The sequence below is a fragment of the Octopus bimaculoides genome, chromosome 19, assembly GCF_046866305.1.
Source record: "Octopus bimaculoides isolate indiv1 chromosome 19, ASM4686630v1, whole genome shotgun sequence".
NCBI classification, from domain to species: Eukaryota; Metazoa; Mollusca; class Cephalopoda; order Octopoda; family Octopodidae; genus Octopus; species Octopus bimaculoides.
In genome coordinates, this window is record NC_142946.1 from 27,495,422 (window position 1) to 27,508,582 (window position 13,161).

A 13,161-nucleotide genomic window follows, 5' to 3' on the forward strand; every position below is an offset into this window, starting at 1 on the left:
TGAGGCTCTTTGGGGATAGCTTCACACAAAACTATAGATGATAGATTGCTAGCCACTAAACCTTTTCCTATTTTCTCTCCCTTTCTGTCAAAGAGCATAGGTTTGAAATGTAAAAGACTTTCTCACTTCCCAAGCATTAAACTAATACATCTGTTTGTTGTTTACACACCCGTCTTCGTCTTTTGTGAATTCTCACTATAGATGAGCTTCCCTCATATGATGGCATAAATAATGTACCAAAATATTTAGCTAATGTGTTAGATATAGCTGAGAGAGTAAAAGCCTTAGCTGAGAGGAATGCTTTTATTATCACCAAAGATCATAAGCCAAACTTCACCTCCAACCCCAAGTTCCACCTGATTAACCCATCTAAATCAGAATTGAGGAAGATAAGCAATGATATAAGGAAGATATCCTGTCTTATGACAATAACAATGAAGTAATTTAATGGTTTAAAGCAAGCCAAAGTAGAAATAGAGCAGGGTTCAATTCAATATAGTGGACATTTATTCATCTGCATCAAAGACATTATTTTCACTAATCAGTGTTAGCAATAGGGATATATAGGTAATAATTCATGCCAGAAAGACCCTGCTGTTCAACAAATGTTCAGCCTGCCTCAAACAAACTAACCCAGAAGATTCTTTCGATGTGGTGATGGAAGCATTATCTGTGCAGATATCTGTGACCTCATAAGATTATTTGTGACACCTTAAACAGGTTGTCCCGTCAACCAGCTTTGGTCTATATAGGGATGTTTAAGCCATCTCTAGAGGCAGAAATGGGCATACTTTGAATAAGCTTAGGAAAGACTTGATTCACAACCTTAACTCCATTGAACTTAAGGTTACTATTGAAACCAAAGTTACCTTAGATATAACATTCAATTTGAGCACTTGTTCATATAATCCATACTGCAAACCTAATGAAAGGTTGTCATATATCAACACAGCCTCCTGGCACTCACCTATATATAGTCTTTAAAAACCCCAAAATGTGTCATTAAGATTATTTCAAAATTATCCTTGAATAAAGATGTTTTTGATGTAATAGTCCCCTATAACAATGAGGCTCTTGTAACCAGTGGGTTTAAGAATTGAACTACTTATATGACTGGCCCTAATACCCACAAGAGAAAAGTGCCACTGTAAAGTTTTCTGGTTTGCCATGCCCGTCACACTCAACATAAGATCTATGTGTAAAGTGCCTTCCTTAGATTGTTAGATAAGCATTTCACATTGTCCCATAGGTATAGGAGATTATTCAGTAGACATAATTTAAGGGCTGCATTCAGATGTGCACCTAGTGTCAAAAAGATATTAGTGTACATTTCAAAGCACTGTACAGAGGCAGGATGCCCATGTAGGATTAGCAGTGAGTGTTCAGTGAAAGGTTGGTGTAACACCAAGGGTGTGGTCTATGAAGCAGAGGTAGTACGATCAAACAACAGCAGCAAAGGAGGAACACACACTCAGAAATATGTTGGGGCAATAGAGGCCCCCTTTAAAGCTAGGCTAAATAATCACAAACCCTCTTTTAGGATCCAAGAGAGGTGCAACATTACAATATTAACCGTTTATATATGGTGATTAAAAGAGGAAGGAACACCATACAAAATCAACAAGAAACTGCTGGAACAACCTGAGCTATACCTGAACAGAAGCAACTAAGCTTTACTTAGCTGAGAGAAGAATAATCTTAAAAAATTCACACAGTCCAGGTACCTTTTTGAACTCAAAAAGTGAAATTTGTAGCCATTGCCCTTATGATAGAAAATTTATTTTGAAAGCATGTCCTTCTCCTTTTTAAAACTGAAGAACCAAAAATATGTACACCAGCACAGCTGACCCCATTCAGCCATAGCTGGAATCATACAATAGGAAGTAATTATTCCCTTCCCAGATAGTTTTTTTTTTTTTTCATTTCACAAATGAGCTGACCAAGATTGTATATTTACAGTTAACATTAAAGAGACAATGTGTTCTTAGCCATTGGTATTGCTGAGTGCAGCAGTAGATGCAAAATAAATAGCAACTTTGTGACTGACCAGTTGTATGCCATAACCAAGACTATACAACTCTACAATGAAGGAGGACGAATCGCAAAGCCCTTCAGGTAGATGGCTCTGCTTGATCTGTAGAAAAGGTGTAGGTAGAAACTCATAAGATGTACCCTGTATAAGCTGTGGACACATAAGAGGTGCAGCAATATCAACGGAAGGTTAACTGGGAAGATAGTTTTTGTGTGTGGGAGATGTACAGGGGCAATAAACACCGAAAATGTACAGAAAACAGATTCCATCACATACCAGGGGGAAAAACTAGAAGTAATTGATAGCTCATGTTACCTAGGTGACCAAGTCAGTAGTGGAGGTGGATGCTCTGAGAGCATAGCTGCTAGAATAAGAATAGGCATGGATAAAGTTCAGAGAGATCCTACCTCTACTGGTTACAAAGGACCTCTCACTGAAAGTGAAAGGTAGACTGTATGATGTCTGTGTGTGAACAACCATGCTACACGGCAGTTAAACATGGGCTGTAACTGCTGAGGATATGCAGAGACTTGAATGAAATGAAGCTAGTATACTCCGCTGGATGTGTAATGTCAGTGTGCATGCACAACAGAGTGTAAGCATCTTGAGAGAAAAGTTGGACATGAGAAGCATCAGATGTGGTGTGCAAGAGAGACGACTGCGCTGGTAAGTCATGTAACGCATATGAATGAGGACAGCTGTGTGAAGAAGTGTCACACCCTAAAGGTGGAGGGAACTTGTGGAAGAGGTAGACCCAAGAAGACATAGGATGAGGTGGTGAAGCACAACCTTCGAACGTTGAGTCTCACAGAGCCAAAAACAAACAATTGAGACCTTTGGATATATGCCATGTTTGAGAAGACCCGGCAAGCCAAGTGAGATCGTAGTCATGACTGATGCCAGTGTCGCATAACTGGCCCATTTAAAAGCACCTTCCAATCATCAGGCGATATGCTGTGTTTGTGAAGACCTGTTGAATCAAGTGAAATCGGTGCCGTGGCTGATGCCAGTGCCGCCTGACTAGCACCCATGCTTGTGACATATAAAAATCACCATTCAAGCATAGCCAATGTCAGTGCCGCCTGACTGGCACCTACGCTGGTGGCATTTAAGAAGCACCATTCGAGCATGGCAAATGCCAGTGCCACCTGATTATCATCCGTGCTGGTGGTACGTAAAAAGTACCATTTGAACATGGCTGGTATCAGTGCCACCTGACTGGCACCTTTGCTGGTGGCACGTAAAAAGCACCCACCATACTCACAGAGTGCTTGGTATTTGGAAGGGCTTTCAGCTGTAGAAACCTTGCCAAATCAGACTGGTGCAGTTTACCAGTTCTCAGTCAAACCATCCAACTCATGCCAGCATGAAAAGCGGATGTTAAACAACAATGATGATGATGATGATAACATACACACGCAAAATTAAGGTTGTTCACAAGAGAGTCATACCCAACAACTGGTGTAGCTGTAGTCAACTGTTACAAAGGTAAAGGTGATGCCTTTGACAGAAATAATTACAGAGGTATCAAATTGCTAGACCAAGTCATGAAAGTTACAGAGAGTTACATAGCTCAATAAATCAGGAAGAGAGTTAGCCTAGATGAGATGCAGTTCAGTTTCATGCCTAGGAGAAGCACTACTGACACTTTGTTCCTGGCAAGGCAACTGCAAGAGAAGCATTTAGTACTTGGCTTTTTTTTTTAAATGGAGAAAGCCTTTAACAGAGATCCCCACTCCCTCATCTGAAGGTCAATGCAGAAGCTAGGGATAGATGAGTGGTTGGTGTCAACTGTACAAGCCACGTACATAGAAGATGTCAGTAAGATAAAGGTTAGAAATGAATTTAGTGTACAAAGAGTCACTACCTGAACTAGAGAAGAAATTTCAGGTGTGGAAGCAAGGTCTGGAGCCAAAGGCCTTAGAATTAATTTAGCAAAGACCAAAGTCCTAGTAAGTAGGGAAACAGATAAATCACTAATCTTTCCAGAGAGATGGCCCTACACAATATCTACAAAAAGGTGTTGGTATAAACTCCATATGGTGTACCCAGTGCAAGCTATGGACATATTAGAGGTGCAGCAATGTCACAAGATGGTTAACAGAGAAAATAGTCTTTGTGTGTGTGGCAGATGTGCAGGTACAATAAGCACTAAGAGTTTATAGAGAACAGACTTCAACAAATTTCCAAGGGGCTCCTTTGATGTAGTAGATAGCTTCTTTTACCTAAGCATCCAAGTTAGCAGTGGAGGAGGAAGTTCTGAAAGTGTAATTGCTAGAATAATAATGGACTAGGCAAAGTTCAGAGAGCTATTACCTTTGTTAGCAACAAAGGACTTCTCCCTCAGAGTAAAAGATTGTATGATGTCTGTGTCTGTGTACGTACAGCTATGCTGCATGACAGTGAAACATAGGCTACGACTACAGAGGACATGTGAAGGCTTGAAAGGAATGAAGCCAGCATGCTCCACCAGATAGGTAATGATAGTGTGCATGTAAGACAGCAAATGATTTAAGAGAAAAATTGAATATATATATATATATGTGTGTGTCTTTGTGTCTGTGTTTGTCCCCTACCACTGTTTGACAACTGGTGTTGGTGTGTTAACATCCCCATAACTTAGTGGTTTGGCAAAGTACCAGGCTTAAAAGAAAAAAGTACTGGGATCAATTCATTTAACTGAAATTCTTCAAGGCAGTGCTCTAGCATGGCTGTATATACATATATATGATCACACATGAATTAGCATCTATTAGTGTTGAGGATATATAACTGATAAGGGCACAATAATGCCATTAATAAAAAGGACAACATGCTGTAGTGATAAATGCATAGGTATTGATGATGCATGCAGGATAATTAACGTTATTAGCTAGTACTGAGGTTATAGTTAGTAACCTCAGAAAACTTGTGAGGGATGAAATGCATGAAGTTATGTTGTGTTTTAGACCCTTGTTACTCATACCAATATAGGAAAATCTATATTAAAGAGGACGATGGTCAGAACTGTTCAGAGCTATTTATATCATTCTGTTCATTCTATCATAAGTAGACATATATTAAATGTAATAGACTTCAATTTATTTTATAAAAATACACTATATTAAAGAAACTCTTAAAATCAATTGTACACTAATTTTTAGAGGGTGGGAATGTATGAAATAGTTCAATTTTTTGTGAAGAGAAAGTATTATGTTGATTCTTATTATAGCCATCTAGCCTCTCATATTCTGGAGGTGAGAAATAGTTGACAGATTTATTGTATTAGACCAAGAAGTATAAAAAACACATATGATCTCAGCATAAAGGAATATATGTAAAAACTGTAAGATATTTTGTCTAATGGTCCATCAATTCTGCCATTAACTACTTTTGAATACTTAGAATTTTGATATATTTAGCTAATTATTTCTGCAATAAATTCACCATTTTCCATTTCTCTTTGTATAGCTTATAATACAGCCCAGAGGACATGCTATTCTCAAAGATCTTATCTCAGTCTAATCCGCAGAATTAAAGGTAAGCTTTTATTAATCCAAAAAATATTTTTTATATTATTTCATATTTCATTTAACACTGAAGTTTTGCTTTTATTATACTGCTAAATATCAACAATCATGCCTATCATTTCCACTGCTTTTACAGATAAAATTCAATACAAAGAAAATAACTTGTTAATTGATACTCACTGAACCTCTCCTGTTTTTTTTTTAACAACTTGTTTTAGATTTCTTTTTCAAATAGAAAAATGCATGTCTTCCTTAATTGTTATTTGTATTATTTGTATTTAATGAAGATAAAGCAAGAATGGAGCCAAATAGTATTTGGTTAAGTTTGTATATGAAAACACTATGTATATATTTTTGTTAGATTAGAATATATATATATGTGTGGATCAAAACTGGTTGATTCAAATTCGTTGGTACTCCGAGTGTTCTAAGTGTGATGATAATTTTCAGCCATTTTGAATTTGAATGAAAGAAGTTGATTGTTATTACCATAAGGTGGACTGCAATTGGTTAAGGAAGGTCACATGGTGTCGTGGTTTTGATGTTGGTGAACAGGAAATCGGTCAGGTTGTTGGAGGGGAGGTAGGAAGGGGCAGTATGCGCAAGTATATAGTTGTATATGTGGGTGTGTAGATGTACTCATATGGTTTTGCATGCATGTCTGCATTGATGCAAGTGTGCACAGCTGTACATGGGTGCATATTCTCACACACACACACATATATATGTACATGAACAGACGTGCACACATGCATATTAGTGAGCGCATAACAAGCATTGGGGGTTGGTAAGCATTGGGGATTGATAAGCATTGAGGATTGGTAATTGGCGGTCCTGTTCATGGGGTTGGTTGGTGATGGTGACCTTGGTGCAGAGTAGCAGCTGGTACTAAGGTGGTATATCCAGGTTGTCAGCAGTCAGAGGCTTGAAATTTGCCAGAAGGGCATACCGCTGGTTACAGCAATAAGATAAATCATATTTCTTATTGATGGATACTGCAGGTTGTTGGAGGACATGCAGTTTTACGTGGAGGCAGAGTTGGCAGTTGGGGGCACTGAGAGAATATGGTGGCGCTCTGTCAACAATAGTTCGCTTGATGCTGGGTGTTTCATCTCAGAGGTCACAGAGTCTCCAGAGAACATGAGACAGGGAAGTAGAGTTCTCTCTGTCCTGTACAGGAAGCCTAATGAGGAAACACTATACATCCACAAGCTCAATTAAAAACCTGGTTCCAGGCATTAGAAACGACTATCTAATCTCTCAGCCAATAGAGATATCTTTAACAAGGCTGACCCCCACTACAACAATGTTTTGGCTAGGAGTGGGATTACTGAGAAGCTCACTTATGTGGACAACCCCCAAACACCCTCTCCTCACCCCAAAAAGATTAGGAAAAGGAAAATGATATGGTATAACATCTCTTTCAACCCAAATATTTCCACCAATGTAGCTTCCTGTCATTAATTAAGAAACACTTCCCCAGAGGCCACTAGTATTACAAACTCTTCAACTCCCATAATATCAAGGTGAGCTACTCCTGCTTAGACAACATTGTATCCAACATCGCATGCATCAACAGACGTAAAAATACACTCGCACCACCCCAACCCCAACCTGCCGAAACCCCACCATGTGCCCTCTAGAAGGATCCTGCCTCTCAGGGGCTGTGATATACAGAGCCACCCTTACACCATCCGATGGCATTACAAGGCACTATACAGGTATGACAGCCAATGACTTCAAAGGAAGATAGTCCAGCATATGCACTCATTCAGATCCAGGGATAGAGAGAACTCTACCACTCTGTCTCATTTTCTCTGGAGACACTGTGACCTCCGAGATGTAACACCCAGCATCAAGGGTATTAGTTGAACAAATCAACCCCCAGGACTTTTTTTTAAGCCGTGTACTTATTCTATCACACTCTTTTGCCGAACTGCTAAGTTATGGGGACATAAACACATCAGTACTAGTTGTCAAGTAGTGATGGGGGACAAACATAGACACAAGACACACACATAGATATACACACACACATTCATATATATATATTGTTCAAAACAGTTTAATTCTGATTCCTTACTACTTAAAGATTCAAAGCCCCTAAGGCGGGGGGGGGGGCTTTCCTCAGGCAAGTGGAAATCAGAATAAATGGGGAGGGGCAGGAAGTCCAAGATGGCTGCTGGCAGATGGGCTGCAATTGGTCAAGAAAGGTCACATGATGTCACAGTATTAGTAAGCAAGCGACAACAGATACTTGAGAAAAATGGGAGTTTGGCCATGGTAGGACAGGAAATTAGTGGCATCTGGGTGTAGGGTCAAAGGGGCATGTGGGCATATGTGCAAATAGAAGGGGTGTGGATTTGTGTGTGGCCTGGCATGGTTGATGTGGTGCTTGTGCATTCTGTGTGAATGCAAACATATATATATATATATATATATACATGCACATTCACATTCATACACATGCATGCACCCACACACATGAATACAGAGACATATGTACTCGCATACATACATATATATAAAAATGTGTGTGTGGCCATGTAAGGGGGTGGGCATGCACATGGATGCTTCTGTGTCCATATGTGGTTACTATTGCATGTGTGCCCCATATATAGGGGCTGCACATGCAACAGCAAGCACATGAACACACACACAAGCGTCCATGTGCACACACACCACCCCTACATACGCTTGCATACACACATGTGTACATATATATATGTGCATGCACATACATACAAATGCACAAACATATACTTTTGTGTACACATACACAGTATGCATAAACACCCTGTCAACCATGCCAGCCCACCCACAAATCTACACCCCTTGTATATGCACATACACGAGTATACATGTATACACACATGTGCACGCACATACACAAGTATACATATACTTGCACATCCGTACAACCACATATTTACATCCACAGACATACACATGCATACACAGATGCACATACGTGCACACAACCTCTCACATATTGCTTACCAATACTGTGTCATCACGTGACCTTCCTTGACCAATCACAGCCCATCTACCAGCAGCCATCTTAGACTTCTTATACCTCCCTATTTATTCAGATTTCCACCAGCATAAGGTCCTGATTAGAGACTTTGAAACTTTAAATAGCATGGAATTGGAATCAAATTGTTTTGTACAATACATGTAGCTCCCAATAAATGTGTTGAGTGCCCTTTCTTTATCCACTTACATGTATATATATATATATATGTAGTGAAACTACCTATCGTCACTAGATACAAAACTGCTATCTCCATTCTTCTCATTTAAATATAAACAAACGCGAACGTAGGGGAAAACACCAGCCTTGTCATCACGTGACTGATTATTATTTGAAGCGGCAAATTCTTCGAACCTTTCCCGCCAGAACGCAAACTGACCAATCACAGCCCTTAATAAGGTCACGTGATAGTGTTTTTGTGCTACCGTCTGGGAACCCCCTTAACGCTATAAATAGATCAACTCATACCCACCAAATTTGTCTCGGTCCAGTTTCTCTATAGAGACTGTTCCGTGTACCACACGACAGCAGCAGCAACAATTAGCCAGCGACCACTTCAACAGCTTCGTCCAGCCAACGATGACCACCGCCGTCGCCATATCAGCAACACGTTTCTATGACTACTACCAAGCAGCAGCCTCTTCACCACCAGCGTCTACACGACTTTCTATGTACACCAATCCAAACCACCGCGGCACTTCTCTCTCTTCGATTCTGTTAGGTGACTCAGTTTCACCATGATAAATAAACAGACAAGAATTTTAGCCAGCGACGAACATCTGTATAACAAGAATCACGGCCCGGCATCGATGCCACGACATCACAACTAGTGATCAGCTCTGCCACACTCAGCCTCCCCTCACTTCATATACAGACTCATACTATTGGGTACACAAGAACTGGTATAAAATTGCTCACGTGTTATTGACTCTTTTTCTATCTGCTGTAACATTTCACATACATGTATCACTCACATACATACTTTTCTTTGTATGACGGCCTGTCTTTGATTATGTACTTATATGTCGCATTCACACTCTCACACAGACATACATCTTTAACGCTACAATAAATATTTCTGTTATTCATCTAATACGGTTGTGGTCTTTCATTACTGGTCACATATGTTATCGTAGTATAACATATCATGTATATCATCATTCGATATATAATATTGTGTGTTCGACCGTGTGACGCGTTTAAATAAAAGGAGTCCTCTGTTTTTCCATTCGTCACCATTTCTCCTTTTTGAGTTCGCACGGTCGTCCCTTACATATATATATATGACAGGCTTCTTTCAGTTTCTATCTACCAAAGCTACTCACAAGGCTTTGGTTGGCCCAAGGCTATAGTAGAAAGCACATACTCAAGGTGTCACGCAGTGGGATTGAACCCACAACTGCACCTATAAATATATGAATCATCTAATTTAATCTAATCTAATCTAAGTTGAATTAGCTTCTTTTCAACCGTAAAGAAATTAATTATTAACATTGGTAGCGTTTTTTATCTGAAAATCTTTTTCACACTTCCTGTGACCTCTTTAGCAACTCTCCATCCCACATGTCTCCTCCTGTTCTTTTTTTCCCCCTTTTTTTAATATTATAAAGACATTTAGAATGAGGCAATGCTTCATTCACCAATATTTAATATTATGCAGTTGATGTTGCATGAACTGTATGCTACAGGTTTTGTTGACAACTGATTACAATGTTTTTTTTTCTAAATTTTTAATCTTTTGTACTTTCTGTGTATACCAAGTTTTATTCATTCTATTTTCTGATTTACATTAATTGTCCTGTTTCTACAATTATGCATATCCTTTTATTTAATAGCTGTGGACCCCACTGAACTGATTGTTCTTTAAACATTAGGCAGAGCCATGTTGAGAAAACTTTAAAATGGGGTTTAAATCTATGAGCTCTGGCTTCTTAGATTCATTGGTTAGTTGGTCAGTTGATCAATCGAGGAAGACATTGGATTTGTTGTTCACTCATAACTTCTCTCTCTAATTTTGTTTTATTCTCTCATCTGCATGGTGAGCTTGTGCAGGAGTATTCTGCTTGTGTAGCAGTAGAAGTCATGAAGTTTCCAACTGTCATTTGTAGCTTGTTTCCAGGTTCACATACTTATAGCTTGGTGTTCAATAGTTGATTTTCTTTTTATATTTAAGTGTTTTTGCAGTTTGTGATTAGTTTTGCATTTTGTTTTATCTTTTTATGAGAGTCTTGGTGTGCTCATCTTTTCTATTGTTGTGCATTTGATTTATATAGTATAATTTGTATATGATTTGTGTATGTATAATGTTTATAATGTCTGATGTTATTATTGTATTGTATTAATACTTACATTCTGATTTTCTGTATGAATGCTTAATTCATAAAAACCAACTTATTCTCTCAGTTGAATTACTCTCAAAGCAAGGAAACATTATAACTTGTCGGAGTTTGTTCCAATATATGTGTATGCATGTATGCATAAACACATTCTTTCCTTGTTTTCAGATTTTTATTTTCTCCTTTAATTAGGTGTTCTCAATAATGCTGTTATAGTCTTTATAGTTGATATTTGATGAAGTTTGATACTATTGTTTACATATGTGCCACCTAGAGTGATATAAATTTATCTGATATTCTGACATCTTTTCCATAGATATTTCCTATGCTTTTTGATGAGAGGAAACAGTTGAAGCCCTTTTGAGCATAAGACTTTTGCAATATCTAGTTCTAATTCTGGAATTATAGGACAATATTTGGCACAGAACAGTAGGGTCCACTTGGGACAGTTGCATAACTTTTCTATGTCACACATGGCCAATATCCTTCCAAGCTCTTTTAAGTATTATTGTCTGGTATTATTTTCTGTTTCTTTCTTTTACACAACTATAAATAGAGTCTTAAAGTACCAGTCATTCCCTGTAGTTTGGTTAGTACATAGAATTAATCTTTGTTGTATAAGTTATGGACTTGGTATGAAATTGCTCTTTTGTTCTAAATGCTATCAGGATCCAGCTAGTTAGTTATCTACACATTTCTGCTGGTTTTAAAGTAATAAGAAAATGATATGGTGCATCATTACTCATAATTTCGAAATTTGGCAAAAATTCTAACTGAGATTTCAATCTCTACTGAACCTAGTGTATCTAGTCTGCAATGTGTCAGAGGGTTAATAGCAAAGCACTTGAAACTTTTCAACATTAAATTACATGCTTTTTTTGTTCAACTCTCCTATTTATGTCATTCTGGCATCATGGGACTCTTAAATGTCTTTGAAATTTATTGTATCAGTAACATAGCTATTTAAGATAGATGTACTGTTATCTGAATTTGTAAGATATTTTACAAATTGTAATGGATCCAAAACACGTCTTTAGGACATGTTACACTGGATTGCTGTTATTTTGAAAAGTAATCATAGATCATGACAACTTCATTTCTGTCTTTTAGAATATTGTGTACAACTACTCTCCTAATTTTACATTTCGGCTGGGGTCATTTAGTTTCTAGCATATTATCTTATAATCAATTTTGATGAAGCCTTTGTGAAGTCCAGAAATACCACATCTACATTTGACTAGTTAAGTAGCTGCTTTAATATTCAGTGCAAGGATACTACAGCTATGTATGGCAGTTTCTAACTGAACAGAAATTGAGTTGAGTGCCACTTTACAAATCATTAAATTATTCTCCTCTATGAATTAGTAATTTTTAGTATTTACACTTTCTTCTTCCATTAAAGAAAACACACACACACACACTTTTTTTTCTTTGACAGCTTATTATTCACAGGAAACTTGGGCCACTTTCTTTTGCAAAGTTCTGATATCAATAAAGTCAACTGGTTCTGTCATTTACATGCTATTCGCAGTATAAAGGAAAAAACTTAGTCATTCAGTACTTCGCTTGCCTTCCTACGAGATGTACTAAGCGACCTATTTCTGTCAGACAATGGCCTCAGTATCAATTCATTTTGTGGAAAATTTTATTTCGTTTTAAATTTCCATGTGATTTTTTTTTTTTAATGTTTTACTTTTCCTTATAGAGAGATATATATTTAATTTATTTGAGATATTTTAAATCTCTGAACGAGGTATAAACAGTAACTGCACAACAATGTGAAGTATATTTGCCACTTAAATGCGGCTAAACCCTAAGGGTGAATGCTACTGTTGCTTTTAGCCCCAGGAGAACATCTCCTCCAGCTGGCTATTGACACACTTTCTGTGCCCTGTTGATATTTGCAAAGGGAAGTCATCCTTCCCATCGTCAATCTGACGTGATACGCATGGACCCGGGTTTCTGGGTATTTACCCTTCGTCAGCGTATGACAATCACTGATCTTCCATGTGAAGGGCTCCCAATGCAAATACATATATCCTTTTTCCAGTGAAGAAAATTCACTGATCTCGAAAAAGTGTAAACAAGCAATAATAAATCTCTGAACGAGGTATAAACAGTAACTGTGCGACAACATGAAGTATATTTGCCACTTAAATGTGGCTAACCACTAAGGGTGAATGCTGCTGTAGCTTGTAGCCCCAGGAGAACATCTCCTCCAGCTGGCTATTGACATACTTTCTGTGGGAG

The 13,161-nt window shown here is 38.1% G+C and overlaps 1 protein-coding gene across 2 annotated transcripts in view; it reads left to right on the forward strand.

The window, feature by feature from the left end:
• The window catches only part of LOC106878819 (uncharacterized), a 51,034-nt gene that overhangs the window by 35,370 nt on the left and 2,503 nt on the right, over window positions 1–13,161 (forward strand). For both annotated transcript variants that reach the window (XM_089366661.1, XM_089366662.1), the window contains exon 6: window positions 5,483–5,551. In XM_089366661.1, coding sequence (XP_089222787.1) covers window positions 5,483–5,551 — 69 coding nt within the window. The remainder of the gene's footprint in view (window positions 1–5,482; window positions 5,552–13,161) is intronic.